This window comes from Nelumbo nucifera, chromosome 6 (genome assembly GCF_055504915.1).
Source record: "Nelumbo nucifera cultivar China Antique chromosome 6, China Antique-T2T, whole genome shotgun sequence".
Classification (NCBI taxonomy): domain Eukaryota; kingdom Viridiplantae; phylum Streptophyta; class Magnoliopsida; order Proteales; family Nelumbonaceae; genus Nelumbo; species Nelumbo nucifera.
The window spans coordinates 18,353,630-18,381,612 of NC_142654.1; the positions used below are offsets into that span (position 1 = coordinate 18,353,630).

The 27,983-nt window shown below is 36.4% G+C and overlaps 1 protein-coding gene and 1 pseudogene across 1 annotated transcript; both read left to right on the forward strand.

Moving 5' to 3' along the window:
- Positions 1 to 1,061: 1,061 nt before the first annotated feature.
- On the forward strand, positions 1,062 to 2,867 carry LOC148790639 (telomere repeat-binding factor 1 pseudogene; annotated as a pseudogene).
- Positions 2,868 to 17,584: 14,717 nt separating this feature from the next.
- On the forward strand, positions 17,585 to 27,882 carry LOC104591217 (homeobox protein knotted-1-like 2). Its single transcript, XM_010250003.3, has 5 exons — positions 17,585 to 18,478; positions 18,580 to 18,702; positions 18,891 to 19,026; positions 26,499 to 26,749; positions 27,485 to 27,882. Exons 1-5 carry the CDS (start codon positions 18,077 to 18,079, stop codon positions 27,686 to 27,688), a joined length of 1,116 nt encoding a protein of 371 aa, XP_010248305.1. The 5' UTR covers positions 17,585 to 18,076; the 3' UTR covers positions 27,689 to 27,882.
- Positions 27,883 to 27,983: the final 101 nt, after the last annotated feature.

Here is a 27,983-nt window from a genome sequence, read left to right on the forward strand (position 1 = left end):
TCGAACTCTAATTTCTTGGTTTGAGCCTGGCATAATTAAATATTCTATGAGTTCACTTAAACTGTACAATAAAAACAAATTAATGAGTCCCAACTCCCAAAGAAAGGTTAAACCCAACCAACTACCTTAGCTTCATTTCCTCCCTTGTCTGCCTTCCCTCTTACCTTAAACACTCTTAGCACCTCAAGACTCTACTTGTACTAGTGGATCCTTGTAGGGGAGCAATTAAGCTTAGCCAAGTCAAATTTCTATCTATTTTGATTTTATTTTATTAAAACATTAGTACGTTTGAGTTCGATTTCGAGTTTGATTTGAATTTTATTTCTTGATTCAAATTAAGTTCAACTAAATATTTGATGAGCTCGTGTTAAAATCAAAATCTTGAAAATAAATAATAATATATTATATTATTTATAAAATATAAAAATTTATTTTTATAATATATATCATAAAATATATTTATATATGTAAGTATGTATATGTTAATCAAGATAGCAAATTTTCAAGTTAAACTTTTTATTGGTCAAGCTCGAATTTAAATAATTAATTGAGATTGCCCCGAGAATCAAACTCAAGCATGAACTATTTGATTAAAACTCGATTCCTTTGCAGGCCTAGATCCATGTGAAGGTCTACAAGTCCCCTCAGCTTTATGTATATATATATATATATATATATATATATATTTTTTTTTTTTCAACACCATCTGCGTAGAATTCCCCGTCTTGCATATCTAATACATTCTGCTCCTCTAACCTATATACCACGTGTTCCCGAAAAACATCTTGTTTAGAGAGTTAGCTTCCAGCTCCATGGAAAGAGACCATATTTATTATGAACGTGGTCTTTACACAACCCAGAAACCCCTTAATCATACTAGTGCTCAAAACAATAATAATGATAAAAAAATTAAAGGCAAAAGACTTAAACATAGCTTGTTACTCTTTTATCCTTCTATTTTATTTCAAATTTTCAAAAACAACCAAAAAGAAGACACTTTTACTCACTGTTTAATTAATATGTCAGTAGGTGGACCTAAAATGATCATGGGGCTTCTCCTGATGAGTGCTCCAAAGGAGAAGTGGACCTCAAAAGAAGGAACTGTCCTTAAAGCTGGGATTAAGAAACAAATGGGCACAATACTGAAAGACCCAGAATCAATGGTGTCTTCTTGGCTTTGCATTCAAATATAGATGTGAAGGACAGGACAAGTGGAGGAACATGTTTTCATTGGAAAATGGGTGGAGATCCAAGGAGAAGGCCAGATTAGAATTCAAAAGGAGCCAACGGGTCCCAATCTTTAGATTTCATAAGTGATTAAGAAATTGTTGATGTCAAGCCTCTTGCAATCTTTGGCGCCTTGGCATTTCAGATTATATTGCAGGCCTGAAAAAAATGCATCATAAATGTTGGACAATCTTATATTAGAAGCTATAACCAATTTGAAGGATCCTACCGGTTCTAACAAAACTTCTATTGTTTTGTATATTGAGGACCACTGCATTGGCATCGCCAAACTTCAAGTGGCTGTTGTCAAAGAAGTTGAAGTTTTTTGACAGCAAGGAGAATTAAGGTAAAGCCCAAATACAAGAAACAAGATCACACTAAGGTCATCATATTTCTCAAAAAGAAGAAGCTCCAAAGTGCTAATACTGGAGAGAAGTAAGAGGGATTATTTTAGAGAAAAAAGTCTCATCTATTAAATACAGAGAAGGGTAAAATAGGATTTAAAAAATTTTAAATGATTTCATCACATATGTTTAATTCTAGTGGGTCAGTATATAAGTTATGTACTTTTTTTTAAGTTTAAGCAGATAAGGGCAACTTTTTTTATAAAATAATAAAAATAAGATACTTGTTTTTTTTAAAATAACAAAGAAGGGTAATGATACTGTTCATCGTCTTCCTTAGAACATCGGTTCCAAGAAGGGCAAGCCACCACTATTCAAACTTCGTCGCTTGTAGATCATCGGTTCCAAAAAGTGCAAGCCACCACCAAATCAAACTTCGTTGTGTTGATCGATGCTTGCAGAAGCTTTCTATCTCTAGGCGACACCCATCTCGGGAACCCACTCACCATTCTGCCATACTCTGGGAACACCTCAGCCTTGGAGCTTCTGTTCGACTTTGGGATCTTCTTAAGCATGGCGAGAGAACTACTGACCGAGTGGCTTATGTTGTACAAGCCTTGCTTGATCTATTCTCTTACGTTGCCCTTACTGTGAGTGAATCCATCAACACAGGTGTATTGATTCGTCATTGCAGGACTTAACAGAGTTCCCAAGTCATTATAGTGCCTCGAAGGTGAGTTTTTCGGTGACAGACCGGACAGAGCGCTTTTAAGATCAGCGACAATCTCGTCTAAAAGCTCGAGACAGTCATCCAGAGCCATCTCTTGAAGCGGGTCGAGTGTTCTGCGCTTCATTCGGATGCCAGTGCAGTTAGAAGCAGATGTTCTGACTTCATTGACTGTGTGCTGGACTGTAGCGGATTGGCATCCGAATGGGCGATCTGAAGATGTTTGCGAAGGTGCAATGGTGGGACTGATGGACTTTGGTTCCTTTTTGATCGGATTTACTGAGGAGAGTAGTATTAGTAAAAGGGTTGAGAGGGTTAAGAGAAGAGGGAGCAGCACTTTAGTTATGGTTTTGAGATAGAACATGGTGCTTCAGTCTTCAGTCTTGAGAGAAGGAGAGAGCCAGGAGCAGAAAGATGGGAAGTAGAGAAACAAAGAGGAGGAGAAATGGAATGATTGGCTAGACTCTTTAACTGTGGTGTCTGGATTAATATTGTTGGGGGCTTAATTAATGGGGTAAGCTTCCGTGGAACATCACCGACTAAAAACAATCACAGGTAAAGGAAGTGGAAGGCGATGAACAGTGTCAGTGTCGATATTTTTTATAAAAAGTTATTCTATTTTTATTATTTTATAAAAATATTATCTTTATTGATATTTAGGACAAAAAGTTGTCCTTATCTATCAAAAACCCTTCTGAAAATCCAGAATAAGAAAAAATTTATGATGCGAGAAAAGGTATAATATTAGAAGAATTTTAATCAATCAAAATCCACATTTTATGATATCAGTTGATTGGTTAAAAATTTTTCAGATATTAAAATGGATCCCGTGGTTTAAATCTCTTGCCTAAAAATAAAATATGACATCAACCCTTGTTTGATAACATTGGCGGGGTCGCATAATATTGGAGTATTCACGCACCCCGTAAACCAAAGAGTCCTCTGAATCCGGACTCCTAATAATGTTGGAGTGTTTACCTCTCAGTAAGAATAAACCCATCATCTTAGTATTTCACTCTTCCGAATGTCCAAATTCACCCTCATCTCACCAAAACCATTAGCTAGTCCCCCTCCCCCTCCAAGAAGCAACTTCACCAACTACGTCCTGCCCCAGATCAGTCGCCTCTGTTCAAACACTAGTCTGAACTTTTGAAGTGTTGCACTCAACAAACCTCCATACCCATGCATTGAAGTTGACTTTTCAGCCTCCACACCATCAGAGGAGACACCCCAACATCCCCTGAACCGCCGACAGAGTCTGCCTATCCTCTTCGGTCGATGACATGCTCTCTTCTGGGTGTAAGAGAATGCAGACCGCCATTCCGGACCTCTCTTATGAGCACTTCAGCTTAAACTTTTAAGTTAAATTTTGGTTGAATTGTTCCCTTAACACTGAGCACCACTGTTGCTGCCAGTCTATCCCACTGAAACCAGTGTTTGCGTTTAGACCATCAAGAGAGGCATCTACCCTGGCTACCGACCGGGTTAATAGGAAAAAGACCAATGTGTGGTCTTGAATCAATGGTCCAGACTTATTACTGTCTGATTTTATGATATCATGAATTGATCTATTATTTCATGTATATGATTGAAGCAATGTTTTTAACCTGTCATTGATCCGGCTGGATGAACTGTTTGAATAGTCACTTGGTCAGGATATTGGGTCCGGTTCAGTTAAGACCTGACAGACAGTAAAAAACTGTTGACTTGGTCAAGAACTGTTTGACCCGGCTGGTTCAACCAAAGACCTATTCGACCCGATGATTGGATCGTGGGTTGTACACTTAATACATGCAAACTTTCAGAGGTCATAACTTTGCGCTCCAATGTTCGGTTGTTTTTTTTTTTTTTGGTAACTTTTCAAGATCGTAGGCACCTTGCCCCACTATTTTCATGAAAAAAACCCTTTTTGGCTTCAAATTACAATTTTTAATTTTTATAAATAAAAAAATTAAAAATGAATTAAAAAACATAAATTAAATATAAAATAATGCATATAACATATCTAAAACATATTTATACATTTTCATTTTTATTGCATATATATATAAAATAATGCATATAACATATCCAAATTAGTAGTGAGAGCTTCAGCACAAATTACAAAAATATATGGCAAATCTAATTCCTCTAGAAGGAATAAAACTTCTAGTGGGAGTACCATTTAAAAGAATTTGGTAAGTTACGGACTTAATACACTCCATAGCCCACCCAATCCACTTTTCATGGATCCCAAATTTAATCAAAATCATTTCTATAAAGTTCCATTTAACCTATCATAAGCCTTTTCCATATCAATTTTGTGAGCCATTAAACCTTCTTTGCCTTTTTTTTTTCTTTTAATGGTGTAAAACATTTCATGAGCTATAAGAATATTATCAGTGATTTGTCTGTTTGGGACAAAAGAACTTTAAAACGGGAAAATGATGTCATCTAAGAAAGGCTTGATCCTATTAACCAGGATTTTTGAGATAATCTTATAAATAACATTACATAGGCTTAGTGGCATGTGATTATTTGCAGCCCTCAAGATCTAAATTTTGAGAATGAGAGCAATGAAATTCTTGTTAAGGATCCTATTCATTCTTCCTTAGTAAAAGAAAGCTTTAACCGTATTACAAACTTACCTCTCAATAATAGACCAGAATTTGTTAAAAGAAAAGAACATTTAACCCATCCGGCGTAGGAGCTTTAAGATCTTTCATAAAAAGGAGGGTGGAGAGAATTTCTTCATCTGTAACTTCAGCAATGATGGACTGAATCATTGAGTCATTTATACAAGGATCAATATTCGCAATACACTCTTCAATGCCATCAGAACCACCTGAACCAAATCTAGATTCAAAAGAAATTACTCAAAAATCCGGCTATCTCTTCTTGGCTAGTTAAGAAATTCCCTCATTTTTTATCCTGACAATTTTGTTCTTATTTTTCCTCATAGTGGTTATGGCATGGAAAAAAAAGAAAAGCTTTATCTCCCAGATTGATCCAATCAATCCTAGCTTTTTGAGCCCAATACACTTCCTCACGAGCTAGAAGGGAATCCAGTTGTTTTTGAAGCGCAGTCTCCTTGTTAAATAGTGAAATATTTGCAGGGTCATCAACCAAATTTCTTTGGATAGCCTCCAAATTTGAGAGAATATTTTGCTTTATGTTAAAAATATTTCCAAATTTTTCACGATTCCATCATATCCATCTCAATGAGGTTACATTGATCAATTAAATTATTAAAGTCTTTAATTTGATTAGGAATTACCATTCAATTGCGTAGGAGAAACCGACCTCTTGTTACCCAACAAGAGGTCAGTTTCTCCTACTCGAAGGAAGCTGACATCCTTAACCTTATTAGTCTTGTACTCTTTCTCAAAGTATATGCCCCGAATCGTCTTATTTTATTAGCACCATGGAAATAACTCCATTTCAGTTCATGTTGAAATAGTTCTCCTTTGTGAAATCTTTGTCTCGACATCCTTTGGTAATAGGACTATCTTTATCTTTCACAAATCACATGAATTGAAGGTCCCAATATGTGATGGACACAGCCTCGTTGTTGCATCATTTTCAGTAAAGAAGAGCAGAAGCTTCACATTTCTTTGGAATGGCATGCCAGATGCCCAAACATCTCATCCACCTCCACGTCATTTGTAGACACTGAATACAAGGTCTGTTCATCTCTTTCCATTAAACTAATTACACATAGAATCTCGTTTTAATCTCCATATAATATATAATATTACTACACGCATCTTCATCGATCTATATGATTAAGTCCCTTTAGTCAATTATATCACGATAATCAGACAAAATAGTATTTATTTTTTATTACAAAGGGAATTATAGTTTGGTTTACTTTGTCTTTGTTTAGAAAAAATAAAATATAAATAAGATAGTACTGCAAGCAGCTGAAAAATAGAATGGAGACATTCTCATCCCTGATCCTTCGCCATTACTACTCGTCGTCACTCACCAGTTGCATTGATCCAACCTAAATTAAATAAATACTTATTGTATTTTTTTATTCCTTGGATTCCTTATACGGGGAATAAGATCAAATATATAGTAAAATAATAAATCAATAATGGAAATGGAATGGAATGACCACAGCCGTCTAATAACTTATCACATTCTCATGCCCACTTTCAGTACATTAGATAAGAAATGGGTGGTTTGAATAATTATCCGAATGGGTCCAATTGGTAATCTATAATAATGTTACTAATGACAAAAGAAAACACTTAGATAATTCAAGTCACGTTTTGATTGGTTACAAGAGAATGATGTATGGCTAGAAATCATGTTTTCATCTAGAAATTGAAGTTCATTACTTGATTCCAAGGTTTTTAAAATCGGACCGGATAGGGAACAGTTTTGGGTCCAGTTCTTAGGTCAAACAGTCTGATGGTTTGGTCTAAATTGACAGTCCATTTTAACAAAAATTAAAAAACAAAAGGAGGTCAAAAACCATTGTTTGGGTCGACAGTTCAATCACTTGGGTCAGTGGTTCACTGACCAAATCAATGGTTTTTGGCCAAAAGAACGATTCAACTGTCCAGTTTTTCTGCTACGACCATCTTGTCTGATTCGGTTTTGAAAACATTGTTTGATTCATTTAGCTAATTAAGAACATATTCAAGGGGGAGTGGGGACGTATGTATCTCATAACATGATTAATTATTATGAATTAAAATTAATTAAATTACAAAAAAGTTGTATTTGGTTGCAGTATAAATACAATGGGTTTACCAAGAGTATAAAATGCGGACCGGATCTTTAAGGTAGAGAAGAGAGGAAAATTTTATACAAAAAAATCAATATTAACATTATTGCCAATTATGACATAAATGACACCTGATTCGCTATCACGTTTATTATTCTAATTTATTAGTCAGTTGTTTTTCGAATATCATACCTTTTCCATATCATAGGCGAACCCAAAAACAAACCGGAGTACAAATTTAGAGGGACAATTGTTGGACATGAACCATATTAGAGTCTTATTATGCAGTCTAAAGCGCTGGGGTGTCACAGATGGGGAGGGTGTTCCGATTGATAAATTCAGTCACAGGTCATATAAGTTAAGCTGCAGTGGATTTGTATAGCATTTGTCGTAATATTATTAATTGAATTTTTTATAAAGGAGAGAATTAATATTATTCACAATTGATTTCTTACCCATTACTAAATATAAGAATGGCTCAATGTTATCGTCAAATACCCTGATTTCATTCTTCCATTTATACCCCTGCCATTAAAATATATTTCCATCTTATTACATTTTCAGAAATTTATTAGTGTAATTTTATTATTAGTGTAATAATAATTATTAAGTTACATTAATTATTATAGTAAAATTTGTTATTTTCAAAATACTGTAATTATAGTAATTTTGAAATAACTGTAATTTCAATAATAATTATTAGTGTAGTTAAATTAATTATTTTTTCAAAATAATTATTATTGGAATTTTGGTGTAGTAATTAAATAGAGTAATCATTATAATAAATGTGTTACTATAGTTACAATTTCTTAAAATTAATTTTATTACTCTAACTATTAAGTTGTGTTATTTTCCAGAAAAATTACTAGAAATCAATGAATATACAAAATTTTCAACCAATAATTTCTTTATAAATTTCATTTAACATTAATTAAAAATTATAAAATTGAAAAATAAATTCAACAATTATAGCTACAGGAAAGAGTTGGTGGAGTTTGCAAATTGCCAAATAAAATATCATAATTTTGGAGAAGAAAATAAAAAAATACATTAATGTAATTTTGGAAATTTGGGAATTTTTATTATATTTGATAGATTTTGGAAAATTATTTAAAAATTTTGTGTTTTTTCATTTTATGTTATTAAAGATAAATTATTATTGGTAAAGGAAAACGTTAATTTGAACCAATAATTACACAAATTATTTCTGTTATTAATATAAATTAGTATAATATTGGAAAATTTTAGAAAAGGAAATTATTAATTAACTTATATTGAAAAATAAAAGATAAGTTAGTGTAATTTTGGAAATTATATATTTAAAAAAGAAAATAAATTATTTAATATATTTAAAAAAAAAATCAATAATTTAGTATATATACTTTTTGAAATTTACCAAGATCTGACATTCAATATATCCTTTTGATCATTTTAACCAGCAAATTAGACATTAGATTTTCCCGTGCATCGCATGGGTTCCCTACTTGTATATATAAACAAAGACAAAACGTGGGTTTTTTTTGGTCGAATAAAAAAGTAGGCTACAATTACATTATTGGGAACTTTTTCAATTTTCACCCAAACAAGAGCCCAACGGCCTTTGAGTGGGATTAGAGCTAGAGTTTCAGAGGCTCTTAGGTCCTTGGTGGAAAACAAGACAAGAAAAGAATATCAGATGTTCAGTGAAGTTATCTGGAGAGGAAGTCTAATTGGCCGGATTAGGCTATACCTTTTGCATTTTATTGCAACAGTTTGTTTTCATAATGGAATCCAGCCCCCTCCTCGGAGTGTAAGCTTTTCACCAACTTGATTGGAATCCTTGCTGTACCTTAAATCATGTTCTGCACCGGCACCGGCACCAGCAGGAATGCTTTCCGTATCTGATTCTAATCAGACTGCCTACGCCATGTACGCACTTTCCAACCTGAAAATTGCCACATGGACATCTTATAACCATCCGATGTATGATGTTTCTGTTTGCCCAAGCCTTTGCATTCTCACGCTCGTAAATACAAACAAACAATGGGAGCTTTTAGATACTCATGAGCGCTCGTAAATACTAAATACAAAAAGCTTTTACACTCAACATTTCAACAACCTCCTCTTGTGATGCGACTGATCGTTTAAAGAAAAGTTGGGTCAATGAAAGCTTTGATGAGCCACTCACCTCTACCACTGATATCATCACAAAACTCAAGTCATTCTGCGTTTGTGTTTTCTTCGGAGAGATTCTTGCTTCTGCAACTCTTTAGTCTTTACCCTGTTTTGGGGTCTTTTTTTTTTTCGTGTTCTTTAACTTAATGACGCTATGTTTTGTTTGGTAAAAGAAGATATAAGAAAAACCAGAAAGATGAGGATGAGGGAAAGTGACCAGAATTTGCATTTTTCTCAGTAGCACTCTCATGCATTTGTGCTGGTGCAAGTGAAATTGCACCACCCCAAAACCACTTCCATTTGTTTATAATTCAAATCTCACGAGTATGTTAAAGTGTCTTAGGATATGATGACCAATTTCCCTTTCTATTTCTCTGTCTTATAAATATAACCAGTGGGGATCTTGATTCTTTATGGCGAGTCGCTGGACGCAAGCTTTTCACCTCGGCTGTGACTGACTGAGTGATGGATTCTGCAAGAGCGGTCGCGCTGAGTGGATGTTGTGACTCTGAACCATATCGCATTTATCACGAATTGGACCAAATTTAAATAGCTGATAATTTTCCTTTAAATAAATACCTAAAATTTTGAACCGATGACCGACGCGACGAGCACAGCTTGACCTTTCCTACAGGATTTTACTACTCAGCTTGTCCTCTCCCCGTTATTCCTTTTCCTTTTCCTTTAAGTTAGACACAAATCCAACAATCTGTAGTGTTTCTTCAAATCTTAAAAAAACTTCAGTTCTCTCACATAAATGTAATTACACTTAAGTTAAAACCATCTTCTTCATCACTCAGGAACGGTCATTCCTGAAGAAACCGTACGTAGGAACCAGTGAACCTACCTACTATGTTCATTGTGATCGATCACAGCGTGTTTGAGAACCCTTACGTGCTTTGTTCTCGTTTTCGATTCGTTCCCTCGACCAGGTCGCAGCGGGTCAGGTAGGACCGGAGGAGTGAGAGAGGCTAAAGTGCATGGGGAAGTGGCGAGCCAGAGAGCCAGAGGTGTGATTGGAAGAGGTTGCAGTGTCACTCACCGTCTGGTCTGGTGTGGTGGGCAGCTCTGCTGTCGTGAGGAAACGTCCAATCCATCTTCAAAAGGATTTACGAAAAGCTGTGAATGTGGGGCCTGGTGGGGAGCGCGAGAGTCCCGGGAGTATTAAGAGTGCTGACTGGGTCCCGCTCTCTGTCCAAGAAAGACTGAAAAAGACTGTGAGAGACCATGAAAAACAGTACACAGAGGTCACATATCCCCTCTTTCTCTCTCTCTGTGTCTGCCTCTCTCTCTCTCTCTCTCATTGTCATTGGCTCATTGCCCGGTTGTCGACGCCGCCAGCTCTTCCTCGTCCCTCGGATAAGGGTTAAAGGGTAAAGGGTAGATCCACCCAAAGTGACCTGATACTGCACTCCAGTCATTCGCATAAATTACCAGCAAAGCATAACCTTTTCCACTGTTTACCGTTGAAAAATTATTCGTACATTCTGCTCCCCATCTCTCTCTCTCTCATCATCACTAGGAATTAAAAGACTCCCAGTCCCAGTTGGTCAGCTTGGAAACAGTCAGTCTCTTTTATGATATGTTAAGGGTTTCAAAAGAGATTTGTGGAGGCAGTGGAGGTAGGTTCATTAATCATTACTTTATTTATTATCATTTGATGATAGAGATACTTAGATGGCAAATGCTCATGTGCATGCATGCAGGCTGCAGCATCATCAACCATTCAAATTAATCCTTTCTAACAAGAATTTCAATAGGCACCAGGAAATCACTACAAAAGGTAAAAACAGGGTGGGAGAACATGATTTTCTGTTGACAATTAATTAAGCAACCTTTGAAAATGTGTTTGTTGTTAAGCCACGTACAGAGGCCCACACTACTAAGCTCTCATCTTTCGTGTTGCTCTGATTATTAGGGTAGATTCTATAAAAAAATAGGACTTTGGCTGTTTGGCATTTATCCCTTTCTATAACCGTTCATGTGGCTAACTGGTACACGGCCCAAAATGGTCCTATATGCTCCTCCTGCTGTCCTTTAGACCGTCTTTGGTTGCAATGCAAATAAATTTGTATTGATGCAAAATTATAGCAGTGCAAATGATTTGAGTGTAAATTTTGACTTATTTTGTTTCAAATTTTATTTTATTTTGTTTGATTGCAATACAAAAATAAAGTGAATTGAGATAGGAAGCAGAATAAAGTAAAACCCAAAACAAAGGCCCGTTTGACGCATCTTTTTGAAAAAATGTTTTGGTAGTTCTGACATGCAAAAGATGCATTGAGTTTTTGCATGAAGATCTGAGCAGTCTGAAGCATGTTCGGTAGACACACGTCTTTCCGTGCATTTTTCCATGTCTTTTTGCGTGAGAATAAAACGCGAAAGACACGGAAAGCTTCATTTGAAACTTCTTGAAATGGGCTTCTTGCGTCTTTTCGATGCTCTGTCTTTTTGGCGACTAGATCTTCCGCAAAACAAACGAGAATAGATTGAAAATCAATTTTCCCAACTTCTAAACAGCCGAAAGACCGTGTGAAAAGACATGCCAAACAAGCCCAAAATTAACTAAGAACTTGCATTTTTTTTTTCATTTATACTCCTATGCATTTACTCTAATATAAATAAAATTGCACTGTAACCAAATACAGCTTTAGTAACATCGCAATTTCAGATAAAAAAAATTCCATTCCATACGGCTTTAAAAGGTTGATATAATTTGATTTGGGGAAGGCTTGAATCAATTAATTAGAATTCGAATTTCATCCATTAGAATACGCTTCATTTACACCCCTAGAAGTGCTCCCTTCTCTCGTGCATAGGGGTGTAAATGGACGTATCATGATCCGATCCATATTTGACTATGAACTATTCTGTTGGATTTGGATTTTTTTTTTTTTTTTTTTGATTTTTCAGCTCTGATCGGATGGAATCATAGGATCTGATTAAAAATTGGAATGAATTTGGATGACTCTTATCATATGAAAATAATTGAAAAAACAGCTAATATTTTTTATTTGTCTTTATATAAATGGTGTTTGGTGCATCATTTTGGTCTGTGGAAAGCTCAAAAGACCAAAACATGGTCTTTTTTCGTTTGATATCACGCAGACCGAAAGACTCAAAGGCAAGTACGTTGAAAATAGCCTTCTCGGTTGTTTTTAACAGCCTGGTAGACCACAATGCAAACAAAAAGTCTTGGTCATTAAAGATAAGACCCCAAAATCTCTATGAATCTTCTTGTTTACTAGGTTATTGAAAGATCTGCCAAACAATCCCATGTATTATTATGTTTTTTTTTTCTTTTAATAATTTTGTTAAATTTTATAGAAGTTAAATCGGATTGGATCATATTTGAATATTCGACATCTTTATTGGATTCAAATTTGAATTGACCTTTGTAAGATCCAATTGAATCATTAGATCGGATCGGATTACTCTTAGTTGAATCCTATCCAATCCTTTTGCATCCTTAATCAAGTAGGTGATTGGAATTAATGTTGTTTTTTCAAAAAAGAAAACGTCACATCAATGCCATGTCAGAAATCCATTTTTTCGGAAAATGCCTAATGTTTGGTTAGTCGTTTTTTGAAAAACATTTTTCAACCCATACCTTAGAATTCAGGAAATGTGTGGTTTGAGAAAATGCCCTTTATGGTGTTTTCTCGTTATTTATTTATTTATTTATTTATTGTCTACTATTACTAGCAACAATATGCTAACATAGTATTAGTGGCAGAGCCGAGAATTTTCTTCTGAGGGAGCCAAATTAAACAAGAAAATGAGATAGAGAATAGAAGAAGTAGGATTTGGGGAAAATGGCCTGAAAAGGTTTGGGTCTATTACTGATTTTTTAAAGAAAAAATAAATATTTTTTTTAATTTTGGGAATTGGAAGAGCGTTAGCGAGTGATCATTTACATTTTACTTCAAGTTTTGGAGGGACCAAGGACCCACATTATTACGTTTTTGACTAAGCCTCCACTTAGTAACCATATATAAATATTGGTTTAAAAAAAAAAGTTTGGGGGGGGGGGGGGGGGGGGAGGGGGAAGGACCCCCCACCAATATACTTGGCTCCACCCTTGCATGGTATTAAAAAGCCCCTATTGACAGCAACAACAATGGTACCAAATATTAAAACTGAAAAAACATTTTCTCAGAAGATTGGCATGCCTATACAACACCGTTTTATGAAAAAATGCCTCTCAGAAAATAGCATTGGTTCCAAACATGCCCTAGGTAGCTAGGTCTATAATAAGGACATCTTTGGGCTTCTCGCTCTTGAGCCTAAGCTTATGGGTTGAGAGGAGCACAGGGGCCTCAGACTGCAACAAACTAGGGTTGTCAATGGGTTCGATCTACCTGATAGACCTGAACCATTTTTATCGGTTCTGGTTCCATGATTCATTCCAATGGGTCGGGTCTGGTTTTATTTTATATGTCCCGATTAACATCGATTCAAGACTGGTATGAAAAAATGCCTCCCAGAAAACGGCATTGGTTCCAAACACTTCCCTAGGTAGCTAGGTCTATAATAAGGACATCTTTGGGCTTCTCGCTCTTCAGGCTAGGCTTATGGGGAGAGAGGAGCACAAGGGCCTCAGACTACAACAAACTAGGGTTGTCAACGGGTTGGGTCTACTCGATAGACCCGAACCATATTTATCGGTTCTGGTTCTATGATTCATTATGACGGGTCGGTTTTGGTTTTATTTTGTGTCCCGATTAACATCGGTTCGAGACTGGCTTTGACTACCCCGAACCGATTATATATATATGTTTTAGAGTTATAGGTATGCCTAAATTGTAATTTTACTTTTAACACCTAAAACCCTCGAGCTCAAAACCTTTAGGCCTTTACCCTTTGTTTTGTTTTTTCTGCTTGAGGCTTTAACTTCTAAAGTTCTACTCATCACTTTCTCTTTCTCTGAGAAAGTTTCTCATCACCGTCTCTACGTCTCACCGATTCTCAGTCCCCACCGTCTCCTACACACCAAGCTTTACCATGGGCAAAGAAATAGAGCAGATGGGGTAGAAGAAAAAAAGCTTATCATAGTTTAAATTCCACCCATGTGAACCTGGGACTGAGAGTATCAGATAAATGGACGGCTAGTAAGTGGGCTCTTGCTTAATTGCTGGATATTTCAATTCTTGAATAAAGAGGCAATCTGATTTCAAGATCAGTCGATATATGCAGGTTTGCTTAGTTTTTTCCCATTAGCTTCACTTTAATTGCTATTATTTTGTTTTTAGTAAGGTTAAACTGAAATTATATATTGGAGGCTGTTTACAAATTGATTTTTAGCAAGATTATATAAGTATACCAGGGTTTTTTTTTTGACAAATATCCTACTGATATTCTGATATCAAGCTATTGAACAAAATGTTCATTTCTTATCAAACTAGCATCAAGTAAGTTCTTTTTTCTGCAGTATTCACTAGTAATATTAATTAATTAATATAAATTTTTATTAATATAGAATATTTTATCAAAAACTACAGGTCTTAGCATCTCAAGTGTGAGTTTTTATTTAATCGGGTCCAATCAGGTTAGACCCAATTATTCTGATTGGTTGAGTTAATTCAGTTACGGCATTATCGGTTTTGGCAGTCGATTCAAAACGGTTTTAGCCTGTCACGAACCAGACTTGAACCAACGTTTTAAAAAATGACCTGGAATTGGAACCATTCTGGCCACTGGTTTTTGGGTCAGCGGTTCGAGCGTCCGTTTCGAACGGACGGCCCATTTTGACAGCAAAATTAATAAATAGTTAAAAAATAAAAAATGGTCAAAAACCATAGAACGGATCGACAGTTTGACTGCCCGGGTCAACAGTTTGTTGACTTTTTCAACGATTTTTTACTATATTCCAAATTTAGGGTAAAACGGAACCGATTGCCTGGACTGTTCCCAGGCCGAACGGTCCAACCGTCCGAATCAACAGCCGTTCAAAAACGTTGACTTGAACCGTTGACAGTCCTACAACAAACAACACAGATAATCGCAAAAGTTGGGCCTACTTAATTTTGCTATATAAATAGAAGTATAAAGTTTTAGTGGAGACTGAATTAACTTTTGATGTTCATTATCTATGGATGGCGCCTGTAATAGAGTATATTTCTTTTTCTTTGTGAATCTTAACATAGTTTATTTATTAAAAGAAAATAAAAAATACTAAGGCCCTTAAAATTCTAATCCCACAGGCCAATATGTGTGGGGTGAGAGTGGTAATTGCCTAATTAGATGAAGCCATAGCCCATATCTTCAACGAGTTGTAGTATTTGTATCCTCATTATTATTAAAGATAAAGATGATAGTCTTGGCTTAATCATGAGTAGAGCTTTTTCTCTTTGCTCCTTAATCCAAGTGCCATGGCTTTTAAATTTGGCCTCCTAATAAACCAAGACTTTTTATCAGATAAAACAAATCATTAATTATCAATTCTCTCTCTCGGAAATATCCAACCCTCTTTGGCGTATCCATCTTTTATATATTAGCCTTCTGAAAAGGACTTTTGAACAAATTCAGATCTAGGAATTGTATCCGATAAATTCAATTTTCAGCTAAAATTTAAGATTTAGGGTTAGGATTTAAAGATTAAGTAGTTTAGGCCTGAAAATTAAGGATTTTTATACAAAAATGAAGAAGCGGGCGAATAAAAGTGTACAACCATGTTGGGAGTGAGTATGTGTTCATCTGAATATGGTTGCATGAAATTTGCCTTCCTCCAACCCGTGTATACTTAGGAGTTGAAAAAACAAACTTAAAAAGTTAATTAATTAAGAGGATGGGTCCTTATAGGTTGGAGTAACAAGGACCCAATAGCCACTGGCTGAAAATATAGGTTTACATCATCAGAGATATTGGAAGTCACCAGCTATTTTGTTTTAGTAGGATCAATGTTGAATATGTAATATACAACCTCCCTAGACGATGGATGAATCTTAAACTCGGTAAACTAGTTCGGAGCTTAAAAATGGTTGGCTGTAGCAAGGTGTCAATCAACTGGTTGGCATGGTATTTGCTGATTGTAGCAGAGATTTGAGATCAAATTCCACTTGCACCAGGGTTGGGGGTGTATAGGTTTGGGGATGGGCTACCCCCGTTGTGTAAGGGGCTATGCAATCATGTAATGAATCTTGAGCCTAAAGGATTGAACTTGAGGCCAAACTAGTAGGTCTCTTATTCAAGGCTGGCCAAACGAATACTTGAATCTTAACGCAACGGAGATGATGAGGATTGAACACCAAATTAATTGATTAAATTGTGAAACTGTTAGATGAATCTCAATATAGGTTTTTATTTTCTAACAATGGGAAATCAAATCAAATGAGTTCTTTTGAAACTATTTGTAAAATTAAGATTTGTTTTAGAATATAAATTCTGCCGTTTGTTTTGACTATTTATTTGTCACACTCCTGGAATGGATGAACCCCATTTGAAGTCTCAATTTTTTTTTAGTTTTAGTAACTTTTTGGCCTTATACGGGAACGGGATTTGCTCCTCACACTGGGTACCTTATAAGAACATCCAACGTGTATTGGAAACATCTCTGATGAATAATAATTTATAAATATGGAAATTATTACTAATGCATGATAAGATGTGCCTGTAAGGCGCAAGTGAGATGCCCTGTGTAAGGAGCAGATCCGGCCTCCCTTTTACTTATAAAAAAATAAATTAAAAGAACAACCCTTTTGAAAATAGTCAAGAGGAGCACGTGTATAAACCATTTTGCATAGCTGGACACATGCATGGATCACCTAGCCATACATGTCATGTACGTAATCAAGGTGAAATTTTATATTTAATTTTAATTTTTTTTAATATTAGCAGCAGTTTGTTGTCAAAAACTCCAATGGAATTCTGAATGGGGTTCATTCAATATATATGCATGATCCAAACCAATGTAGCATATCAAAGGTTACAAATGGATTAGGTCATATGTGGGGTCATGAATAATTCCCCTCTCTATTTTATTTTTTGGTATGAACCCTTCTTTTCTATTTCCACCCCAATCCAGTGGTCAAAACTCCAAACCTTTTTGGATTCATCAAATCGCTGAAACAGTTTTCCCCCATCATCGCCTTCTAAAGGCATACAGTAGTAAATGGAGAGAGAGGGCTGGTGAAGTAGGGGAAAGAAAGAAGGTGAAAACTAAAAGGCTCCGTGAAAGAGGGGGGAAAAGAAAAAATGCCTTGAGGTCTCATCTCACAAGCTTGAGGCCTTTACAGAGGCGGTGCAATTTGGGGAAAGAAGGTTAAAACTAAAAGCATCCGTAAAAAAGAGGGGGTGAAAAGGAAAAAAAGTCTCCCATCTGAAACCTATCGTTATTGATCTTGTTGTTTTTCGCCCTTGCTTTTTTAAAAAAACAATAAAAAACAATAAAAGTTTTCCTTCTAACAACGTCTCGTCACCCACCCAGACACGGAGCCGTTGCCTGTCACCGGCCGACCCCTCCCTCAGCATCTTCCACATATGAGAGATCAACCACCCGATCGATGTGCTTATACCATGCGTTGTGACTACCATGACGATTCCCCGGTGCAACGCCACCACCATGAGATGAGGATATTTCATCCATACCGCTGAAGTGCTGATTTCTCTTTCAAGGAGAAGGCCCGGAAGAGGGAAGGAGGAATTTACGGCTATGGAGTTTGGATCGGTAATGCTGCTGGAAACCCTTCGATCCCACCTGAAAATGGAAACCCAGATGTCCGTGCTATTGTTTCATGGTTTTGGGTTGTGGTTTTTGCCGGTGGAAGAAAACTAGCCGTCTGTACGAAGTTTCCCACTATTCCTTCCCTATTTTCCTTTTCTCCTTTTCGTTCTTTCTTTTTTTTTTTTTCATCCTTTATTTGCTTAGGGTTTCGGTCTCTCGTTTTGTTCGACTGGGTTGGTTGAGAAATGGAGGGTTATAATCAGCTGAACCACAACAGTACAAGGGGAAGTTTTGTATATACCTCTCCGGTTCTTGCACCCAATTCCTCTCTCTATGGAAGAACAAGCAGTGGGTCTAATGTCAATCGTAATCAGCAGATCCAGGTTCCAGTCAACTCCTTTCATCCTGAATCAGGTGAGTGTTATCCCTCTGAAGCACCACCTATCGTCAAGACCGAAGCAAGCTCCTCCCAACAAATTCAAGAATTTCGGTACCCTTTAGTTAGAGGAGGACAGCAAACCGTACAGCATCATCAACAAGAACAACGAGGGAATGGGAGCTCAAGCGAGGTTGATGTCATTAAGGCTAAGATCATCGCCCACCCTCAGTATTCCGACCTTTTGGAAGCTTACATGGAATGCCAGAAGGTACATACAAGTGGGGCGAATTGCAAAAGAGAAGAACTTCATTTTAAAGATGTGGGCTTTCTTTCATTAATCTCTCTCTTGTTGTTATAATGCAAAAACAGGTCGGAGCTCCACCTGAAGTAGTTGCCCGGCTCGCGGCCTTTCGCCGGGACTTGGAGACGCGGCAGCGATTTCCAATCACTTGCAGAGATGTTTCTACAGATCCTGAGCTAGATCAATTCATGGTATGTTATAATGTTTAATATAATGAAAAACGCATGATTGAAGTAGTTTCTTTGTTCTTCTTTATCATCATCTTCTTCTCTTCTTTGTAGTTGATGTAATCTATTGGGTTCAAGATATAAGTTTTTGGTTTCTGGGTTATGAAAAATTTGCTCATTTATTTCTTTAAAATTCTGATTCGAAATGATAGGAAGCTTACTACGATATACTAGTAAAATATCGAGAGGAGCTAACCAGACCTTTACAAGAAGCGATGGAGTTCATGCGAAGGATCGAAGCCCAGCTTAACACGCTAAGTCATGGGCCCGTACGGATCTTCTCTGCAGGTACTCTCCCAGTCTTTTTCTTCCCCATCCCATTAAACCAAACACGTCCAAGTCAAGATTGAAGAAGCCAAAAGAAACCCATTAGAGAGAGGGAGAGAGAGTGTCCCGAGTCCCAACATCGGCATTGTTTAACGTGGAAAGGAAATATGTTTGAGTTTTTGAGATGCAAAGTGTTGCCATTGGGTGTTGGCTTGATTACCCCAACCCAAGGTCATGTATACTGCAAATTGGAGGGAAGCGTACGGATACGGTCCTGCGAGCTGCAGAGTGTAGACCAGTCATTGCGTCTGTATTTTTCTCGTTACCACCCCCCGTATCCAGCGAGGAAAGTTTGATTAAATTATAAATGTGTTTGCGTGTGTAATGAGTTGGTAATTGGAGAAAAAGAACTCTGTGTGACCCCATTGGAACTCAACTGAAGATACTCATTCTCCTTGTGACCTACGGAGAGAGAGAGAGAGCGAGAGCGAGAGCGAGAGAGAGCTAGAGCTGGTGACGGGGGTAATAACTAATAAGTGATTTCGTTCGTTTCTGTTCCTTGAAAATAGTGCGAAAGCAAACATTCATCTCTATTAGTAATAGATTAGCTGTTCGGTGCTGAGTCTTCTCACTTTCTTGTTCATCTCTCTCTCTCTCCCTCTATATATATATTATATATTCTTGAGTATGTGCAACTGTCTATCTATAGTTAGAGGGATAGTTTATACATCGAGAAGGGTGGCATCATGATTGTCGTCATTTCCCGAGTTGTTGTTTCTTGTGTTTTTTAAATTAGTTTGCTTTTAGATTATTATAAACGAAGAACATCGGATGCTGTTCATATCAGTGCTTGCTCCGTGTAACTGGTACGACAATGTCAGGATTCTTTCCAGATTAAATTCTCTCTTTCTTTCTTATTTATTATTTTATAATTAATCATGCTAATATATTCTTAATCTCTTTTTCTTCCCAATAGAGAGAATGTTGCCGTGGTTATTGTCCATTTCTTAATATTTGAATAGTTGTTTATATATATATATATATATGCAGTGCAAGTAATATATGTTTATTGTGTGCTCGGGGACGTACTTCTCAAAATGCTAGAACTAGATTATGATACAGTGGTGCATTTAGCTAATCTACCTTGGGTTTCTACATTTTGATACAGTTACCAATTCAACCCTACACAAGTAAATAACAAGGAGAGGCCGTTTTAATATTATCTCTTGCTTTCGTTTTAATTTTTGGTGATAGGATACCTCGTTTCTTCTAAAAAAACCTCGATTCTTCTCACTAAGCAAAACTTGACACTTTATTGAAGTTCGACTTTTTACTAGTAAGGAGTTCTGAATTTGTTTTGCTCTACTGGTTTTTCGTTGGCTGATTTAATGGTGTTTCATTTCTTCCGCTTTGTGGTCATTGAGCATGCATATGTATCATTGATTGACACATATGGATTTACCTTAATCCAACATGTGAACACAACTTGAACACGACACGAATTTACTGGGTATGGATTTACCTTAATCAAGTTCATGTTAAAATCCTACGATTAATAAATATGTCATTTTCAGGTCGACTTTATGACCGGAAGTTTCAAGTATTAGATCATGTATGTGTATTTGGATGAATATTATTATGGTTGGTAAGGATGGTATTGTTTAGGTAATTAATGAATGAATGAATTTTTATTTAATTATTTATATCTATTTTTTTTTAATTTAAATAGGTTAATTGCATTAAATTAAGTTACATGTGTAGTGTCAAGTTACTTGTGCAATAAATAGGCCATGTTCATGTTTGAAAATTTGACACGATTAATTAATCATGTTGTGCTCATGTTGACCCATATATCCAAATACCCCTATTTCAATAAGATACAAGAACACGAATTTCCACCCCTACTCCTACTCATCAGTCCATGCTTGATCAGTAGTTGCTTTTGCATTGAAGGGAGCGTTCTTTTTCTAGGTTTCGAGGGGGGGGGGGGAATTTGGTCAATGGGATTTTGATTCCAATTGACCAAGAATCTCATGTTCTTTTTTCAGATTTATGTAGGGAACAGGGAAAGTTTATTTTCTTGGGTAGGTAAGTGATACCCATCTCCTATGTGGGTAAATAATTTTCCCATCTTTGGGGAAAGTTGCCAATGAATGGGACAAAGATGGCCCTTGTAATAATGGATTTTTATGGCTAAAGTGGCCATTGCCTTATTTACATGGGAAATAAAAAAAACATGGGTAAATGCATTTACCTGGATAACTCTTTCATAGAAAACACTTACCTAGGTAAGTACATTTACCCGGATAAATAACTTACCAAAAAGTGAATGGGGCCTAAATGATTTTATTTATGTGTCATTTCCCAAATTAGTTTGGTCAAAGCTTGGGGGTCATGATAGCTTTGAAGGCCATATTTCTTTTACATGGAAAATAAAAATACATGGGTAAATGCACTTACCTGGATAACTCTTTCGTAGAAAGCATTTACCTGGGTAAGTACATTTACCCGGATAAATAACTTACCGAAAAATGAATGTGGCCTAAATGATTTTATTTATGTGTCATTTCCCATATTAGTTTGGTCAAAGCTTGGGGGTCATGATAGCTTTGAAGGCCATATTTCTTAAATTGTTCATTATCAGGTCTAGAACTTCAGCATTACAAGAAAGTTAGCAATTTGAAATAATCAGTTCATTTTATTTCTTAAATTGATTTGTAGTGTTACAGTTATACAGATTGGTTGCACTAAAAAATAAGAGAAAATCATAGAAAAGGACAAGATAAAAAACACAAGTATTGTTCATGAGCAACAACAAATTTCCCCAATTTAAACATGCATTATTTTCAATCATTCCTGGCCATTATTTTCAACAGTTGCATGACAGACCACCTCCCTGAACAACTGATCTAAAATGTAAATGAAACCTAGTAATAAATCTGGGCTTTGATGCGATTTATTTGTCTGTAAGTCGAATTTGAGGATTGATGGCAATGCAAAAATAGAGAAAGAGAATAAAATGTAACAAAGCACAAAATACAAGCATTTTAATGGGAATGCTTAGTATCTTTTTTTTTTTGATCAATAATACTTTCATTAACTCATCAAAAGAAGATTTACAATAGGAAGACAAACACGTTTATCTTCCAAGAGCAACAAAGAACCTCAAGAAGAAAAAAATAAATAAAGAAAACACACTATAGTTACAATTGATATAGGCATGTATAGATGTAACAAAGCACAAAATACAAGCATTTTAATGGGAATGCTTAGTATCTTTTTTTTTTTTGATCAATAATACTTTCATTAACTCATCAAAAGAAGATTTACAATAGGAAGACAAACACGTTTATCTTCCAAGAGCAACAAAGAACCTCAAGAAAAAATAAATAAATAAAGAAAACACACTATAGTTACAATTGATATAGGCATGTATAGATGTACAAAGGACCACTTCCTTGACCAACAATAAAAAACACAAAAGCTTTTATCTTAAGTCCAAAATGGTATTCATTTCTATTTAGAACTCATGTAAGTTGTTTGGTATTCAAGGCATGATCTAAACATAAATGAAAAGGCTGAATTTTGTGAAATGACACAAGATCAAAATTAAATGATTGTACCAAAGGAAGAAAATACAACTCCTGAGATATGTTGCAGTATTTACCCATAACCACAACATTTTTTTTGCCCCAAATTAATTTTACTCCCATTGTACCGGTGGCCACGGTAATTTTGTCCATAGGTTTTCTTGATCAATAATTAAAGATGCAAAGAATTACAATTAATGTTTCTAAAACATTATTTGAACTATCTTTATAAGATTGACCTGACCTACGATAATCTCCCCTCCCACCCATATCTCTCTGTTGTAACACTTTTTTTGTACATCATCAATCCACCCGAGAAAATTTTGCATATCCTTCTTTCCGTTCCCAAGATGAAGTCCTTTGTTGTGTAATTAAAGCAGTTGAGCCTGAGTTGGGGATTTATGGGGGCATTTCTGGTTTGGCCTTTGAATTAGTTTCGGTCCTTGCCTTATTTGCATATTGGTCTGTGGGTTGCTCCAAATGAACTTCTTGATTGCCATTTAAGGTTTCTCTTACATAAACCGGTGCAACAATTTTCCTGTCTGTTTGAATGAACTTGGTCGAATTATTTGGTTATCTTCTTCTCTTTAATCTCCTTTTCATATGTTGGATAGTAAAGTGAAGTGGCATGAATTGCATGTGACTGGTGGATGAATTATTGGTGATTATTTGGTCATCCTTCTGGATTGTAGCAATCAGCTTCAAATTGGTAAATCTCATTTTTGGCCCGAGTCACCCGCCTATCCTACTATTCATTTCCCTTCTGCAGAAGCTTAAATATGTGTAAATAATGAAAGAAATGGGCAAAATTATACCTTTTATTTTTAATCCTTGGCGATGTTTTAAAAAATGACCCGGAAACGGAACCGTTTTGGTCATCGGTTTTCAGGTCAATGGTCCGACCATCCGGTTTGAACGGATGGTTCGTTCTGACAGGAAAATTTAAAAAATAAAATAAAAAAATGGTCAAAAACTGTTGAACGGGTCGACGGTTCAATAGTTCAACCACCCGGGTCAACGTTTTATTGACTTTTTCAACGGTTTTTTACCAGATTCTGAGTTTATGCAAAAACGGAACCGATTGCCTGAATAGTTCCTAGGCCGAACGGTCCGACCGTCCAAATCAATGGCGGTTTATATAAAGTGGATATCACTTGAAAAACTATATGGTGAAAAATTACAAATCATGTCACTCTGCTCATGGTGCCCTTGGTTGTTCAAGGTTTTTGCAGAACCTGGGTGAATAGCGAGTTGATTGCTAGTCTGAAAATTGAGAGACTGCCTCTAAAACCTGCTTTCCCACCAGTAACTGAGGTTTCTGTAAAATTTGGGCCAGTGTTTTCGAACTGCCGTTGATTCGGACGGTCGGATCGTTCGGCCTGGGAACCATCCAGGCAATCGGTTTCGTTTTTGCATAAACCCGGAATCTGGTAAAAAATCGTTGAAAAAGTCAACAAAGTGTTGACCCGGGCGGTTGAACCGTCGACCCGTTCAACGGTTTTTGACCATTTTTTTTATTTTTTAATTATTATTTTTTATTTTTTGAAATTTTCTATCAAAACGAACCGTCTATTCAAACCAACAGTTAGACCGTTGACTCGAAAACCAGTGACCAAAACGATTCCATTTTTGGGTAGTTTATTAAAACATTGATTGGGGTCACTAATCACTTTGGGGTTCTTTGTGAATAATGAGTTTATCCAATCTTAGTCTAAAATTTGGGATCCCTTCTAGTTATCATGTCTCAGGCCTGAAGCATAAGCCCAGGTTGAGCTGGGTGTGAGGCTCGGCTTATGAATTTTTTGTATAAAATATTAAATTCATATAAAATTTTATACGTTCATATAATATGAAATGTTATACATGCATTATATGCATCAGATTATAATATTCATATATGTATAAATAATATTATGTAAATATGTGGCATTAGATCAGACTTGGGCCAGCCAGAAAAGTTGTGGGTCTAGGCTCTCCAGGCCAGGCTGAAAATGATCACCACAATTGGTAGTATCTATTCTCCATTCGTGGTCTGTCTTACAGCTATGGAGTAGTTGAGATTTGTTATTCATATGTTTTTTGGGGCTAATAAGTCAATTGGTAGGATCTATTTCTTCATTTGTGGTCTTTGTTTTACAGCACCGGAATAGTTGAAATTTGTTATTCATATGTTTTTTGGGGATAATGAGTCAATTTGTAGGATCTATTTCTCCATTTGTGGTCTTTTTCTTACAGCTATGGAATAGTTGAAAGGAAATCATTCCTTGATCATTTTCAATTTGATTTTGGGCTGTAGCTAGGGTGAAGGCAGCGTGGGATTTATGGTGAGGTTCTAGGACCTTTTTACCTTATAAACTGTTTTTCTTTTTGAAGTGAAGGTGGTTTAATGATTGCATTTAGGGATGTCATTGGGTCGGTTTAAGTTGTAAACTTGCATTGTCCTAACCCTATTGAGTTAAGGGTCTGGTCAGCCTTAGGTTGGATTTTGAGTGCAGTACTGGTTTTTGGTGTGTACCAGAAGCTAGTTATAGTTTACCAGACCAATAAAGTGGAGCATAATAGTTTCCCAGCCTTAGGTTGTAAACACTGCTTGCATTGTTTGTTCCTGGTGGGACAATGGCCCAAGCCCTGACAGTTATGCCTTTGTCCAATGACTGGGATAGCATCAAGGCAATCGTCACACCAAGGAAAGTTTGCATCCAGATACCTACCATATATTGATAGACAACTTGAAAAGTCTTCTTCATTCAAAGATAATTCGTAAGAAGGAAGGTTTCATGTTGAAGAGGGGGATTGTGGTGGGTAGAGGATAGTGTCTCTACTTGGGACGTTACTGCTAGATCAAGAGCGCAGTGCAGATGCCTCAGGTGCCTTATAACCTAGGGTTGATGGTGGAGGAAGAAGGAGTACTTCTTGCATTTGCTACAGTTAAATATCAAATGATGGAGCAATGATATTCATTGGAGGGGCAAGGGACAGAGTTGGAGCCTGATCCTATTGGGCTTCAAGTGAACGAGGATATTCAAACAGGGAAAATTTTGGGTCTGTTTTTCTTAGGAGGTAAAGAACATGCTGGGGAGATATTTCAAAGCATAGAACAAGAGTCTCACAATAAGAGCTTCTACGATGTCACATCAGGATCTAGAGGAGCAAGATGGGAATGTGTCTCTGTTACTAAAGCTGAAGAAAGCTTCAGATTCAGCAGGCTCCCCAAGAGTCGGAAACTAAAGAAACTAATGGATCTGTATGTGGATGGTGTGTTCCAAGCAGGGCCCAAGAGATCTAAAAGGAGGGCTATGGTAGAGGTGCTGAGATGACATTTTGTGGTTTGGATTTGGTATAGTCTCATGCTGAGGTGTTTTTTGTTCCTGGGAGACTGGATTTAGGGTTCGCCTCTAGAGGGTGTCGCATTAGTTGGTAATGTGCTGGTGGCTAGGCTGGGTTGTTTTGAGGTGCAAGCTTCATGTTTTGATTGTATAGCTTCTTTTGGAGCTTGGGGTTGTTGGTCTAGGTTTTATTTTGGATTGCCCCCTTGTAGGCTTTTGTCATACAAGATTACTTTCTTATGTGTTAATCTTACAATTACCTGATTGTATAATTCCCTTTGCATTAATGCTGATGTGTTTAAATTTTAAAATGTCCTTTTTCTTCAATTCTTTCTAGGTAAATTTATTTGGCAAACCTGTAACCAAATTTTGTATTCTGATAAATAGGGAGTAATTTGTTTACTGCTAGAATACAACATAACTGGTAAATTCAGGTGCTCAGAATAGTTTTTTTTTTTTTTTGTTGGAGATCCATTCGACTTGATGCTTTTGACTTGGTTTAAAGATGTTTATCTACCTGGGTTTTGCTCTGTTATTATGATTTATATATGCATACTGTTCAACTTGACAAATGCAGATAAGTTTGAAGAAGTTGGTTCCTCTGAAGAGGATCAAGGCAATAGTGGAGGTGAAATGGAACTCCCAGAGGTCGACCCACGTGCTGAAGAGAGAGAACTTAAAAGTCACTTATTGAGGAAGTATAGTGGCTACTTAAGTAGCCTCAGGCATGAGCTTTCCAAGAAAAAGAAGAAAGGGAAACTGCCAAAAGAAGCCAGACAGAAGCTACTCAATTGGTGGGAGCTACACTACAAATGGCCATATCCATCAGTAAGTAACTGTCTATGCTCTAGAATTGCATTGTCAGTATTTTGTAATGTGATTATGTAAGAGTTGCCTAAGTTAATTTCTTTCAAGGAAAATATGTTAGACATCAAAAAAAAAAAATGGGGGACAGGTATGATGGGTCATGATGGGGAAGGACTCTAAATGACCCAGGAATATTCCACCACATAGTAGCTTATGTTGGGAAATAAAAGGACACCAAACTCCTCTCTCCATCCTTAATAATGTGATAAACATAAACTTGAAAGAGTTAAAACCATATTTCCCTGAATAAAACTTTTTAATGTTTGTGTATTCACTGAAAACTCCAATGCAAGTTCTGGTCTTTGGACTCACCCATACTCTGAGCAGTAGTAAGCACATGGCCAGCCTACACTGTTTCATATGTGAATGAGGATGGTCTCGATTCCTTCACATGCCTGGAGTAATTGTGGTGGTCTACCGGGTTCCCATGATTGAACAAATTAGGGAAGTTTTTCCAATAAAATTTATTAATGTACCAGTACATCTTCGTACCTTCTTTTGGTTATAGCCCCTTGGGTTTACCTATTAACTTACTCCTACCCATTATAATTTAGGGCTTATTTATTCCAACCCTCCACTTACATTACATGTATGCCATGGTTCCAGAGATGGAGTGGGAAGTAATAAGTAGAAGTAGTTTACCCTTTTTCTTTATCTGGTGAAGGATAAATATTTGTGAAAATGTGGCTGACACAGGAGACGGAGAAGGTGGCCTTGGCAGAATCAACTGGTTTAGACCAGAAACAAATAAATAACTGGTTCATAAACCAGAGGAAGCGGCATTGGAAACCTTCGGAAGATATGCAATTTGTTGTTTTGGATGGGCTCCATCCCCAGAATGCCGCATTATACTTGGAAGGTCACTTTATGAGTGATGGGTCTTACCGTCTGGGTCCATGACCATAAAGGGATGGTTGGTTACTTATCACCATCTGTGGCAGAGCAGGAAAGATGAATTCTTGCCATGTGATTGTTTTGTTGCAACATTTTGTTTTGGTCATCTCCTCCTTGTATGCTCAATATTTATTTATTGTTAGAATTGTTTTCATTGTGGTGTCAATATATATATATGTTCGGAGTTTGACATGAGTATCTATCTCTATCTCTATTCCTGGGTTAGTTTCGGATTTGATGATAGTGTCGTTCACATTGAATTGTGAGGCTTTCGAGTTCTGAAGCTCTTCCACTTTACGTT

What these genes read in the sequence shown, in the direction of transcription:
- LOC104591217 (XM_010250003.3), top strand. Translation starts at nt 18,077, where the DNA reads ATGGAGGGTTATAATCAGCTGAACCACAACAGTACAAGGGGAAGTTTT. An exon ending in CTTACATGGAATGCCAGAAG is followed by an intron (nt 18,479 to 18,579) that starts GTACATACAAGT and finishes ATGCAAAAACAG; the next exon opens with GTCGGAGCTCCACCTGAAGT. An exon ending in CTGAGCTAGATCAATTCATG is followed by an intron (nt 18,703 to 18,890) that starts GTATGTTATAAT and finishes TCGAAATGATAG; the next exon opens with GAAGCTTACTACGATATACT.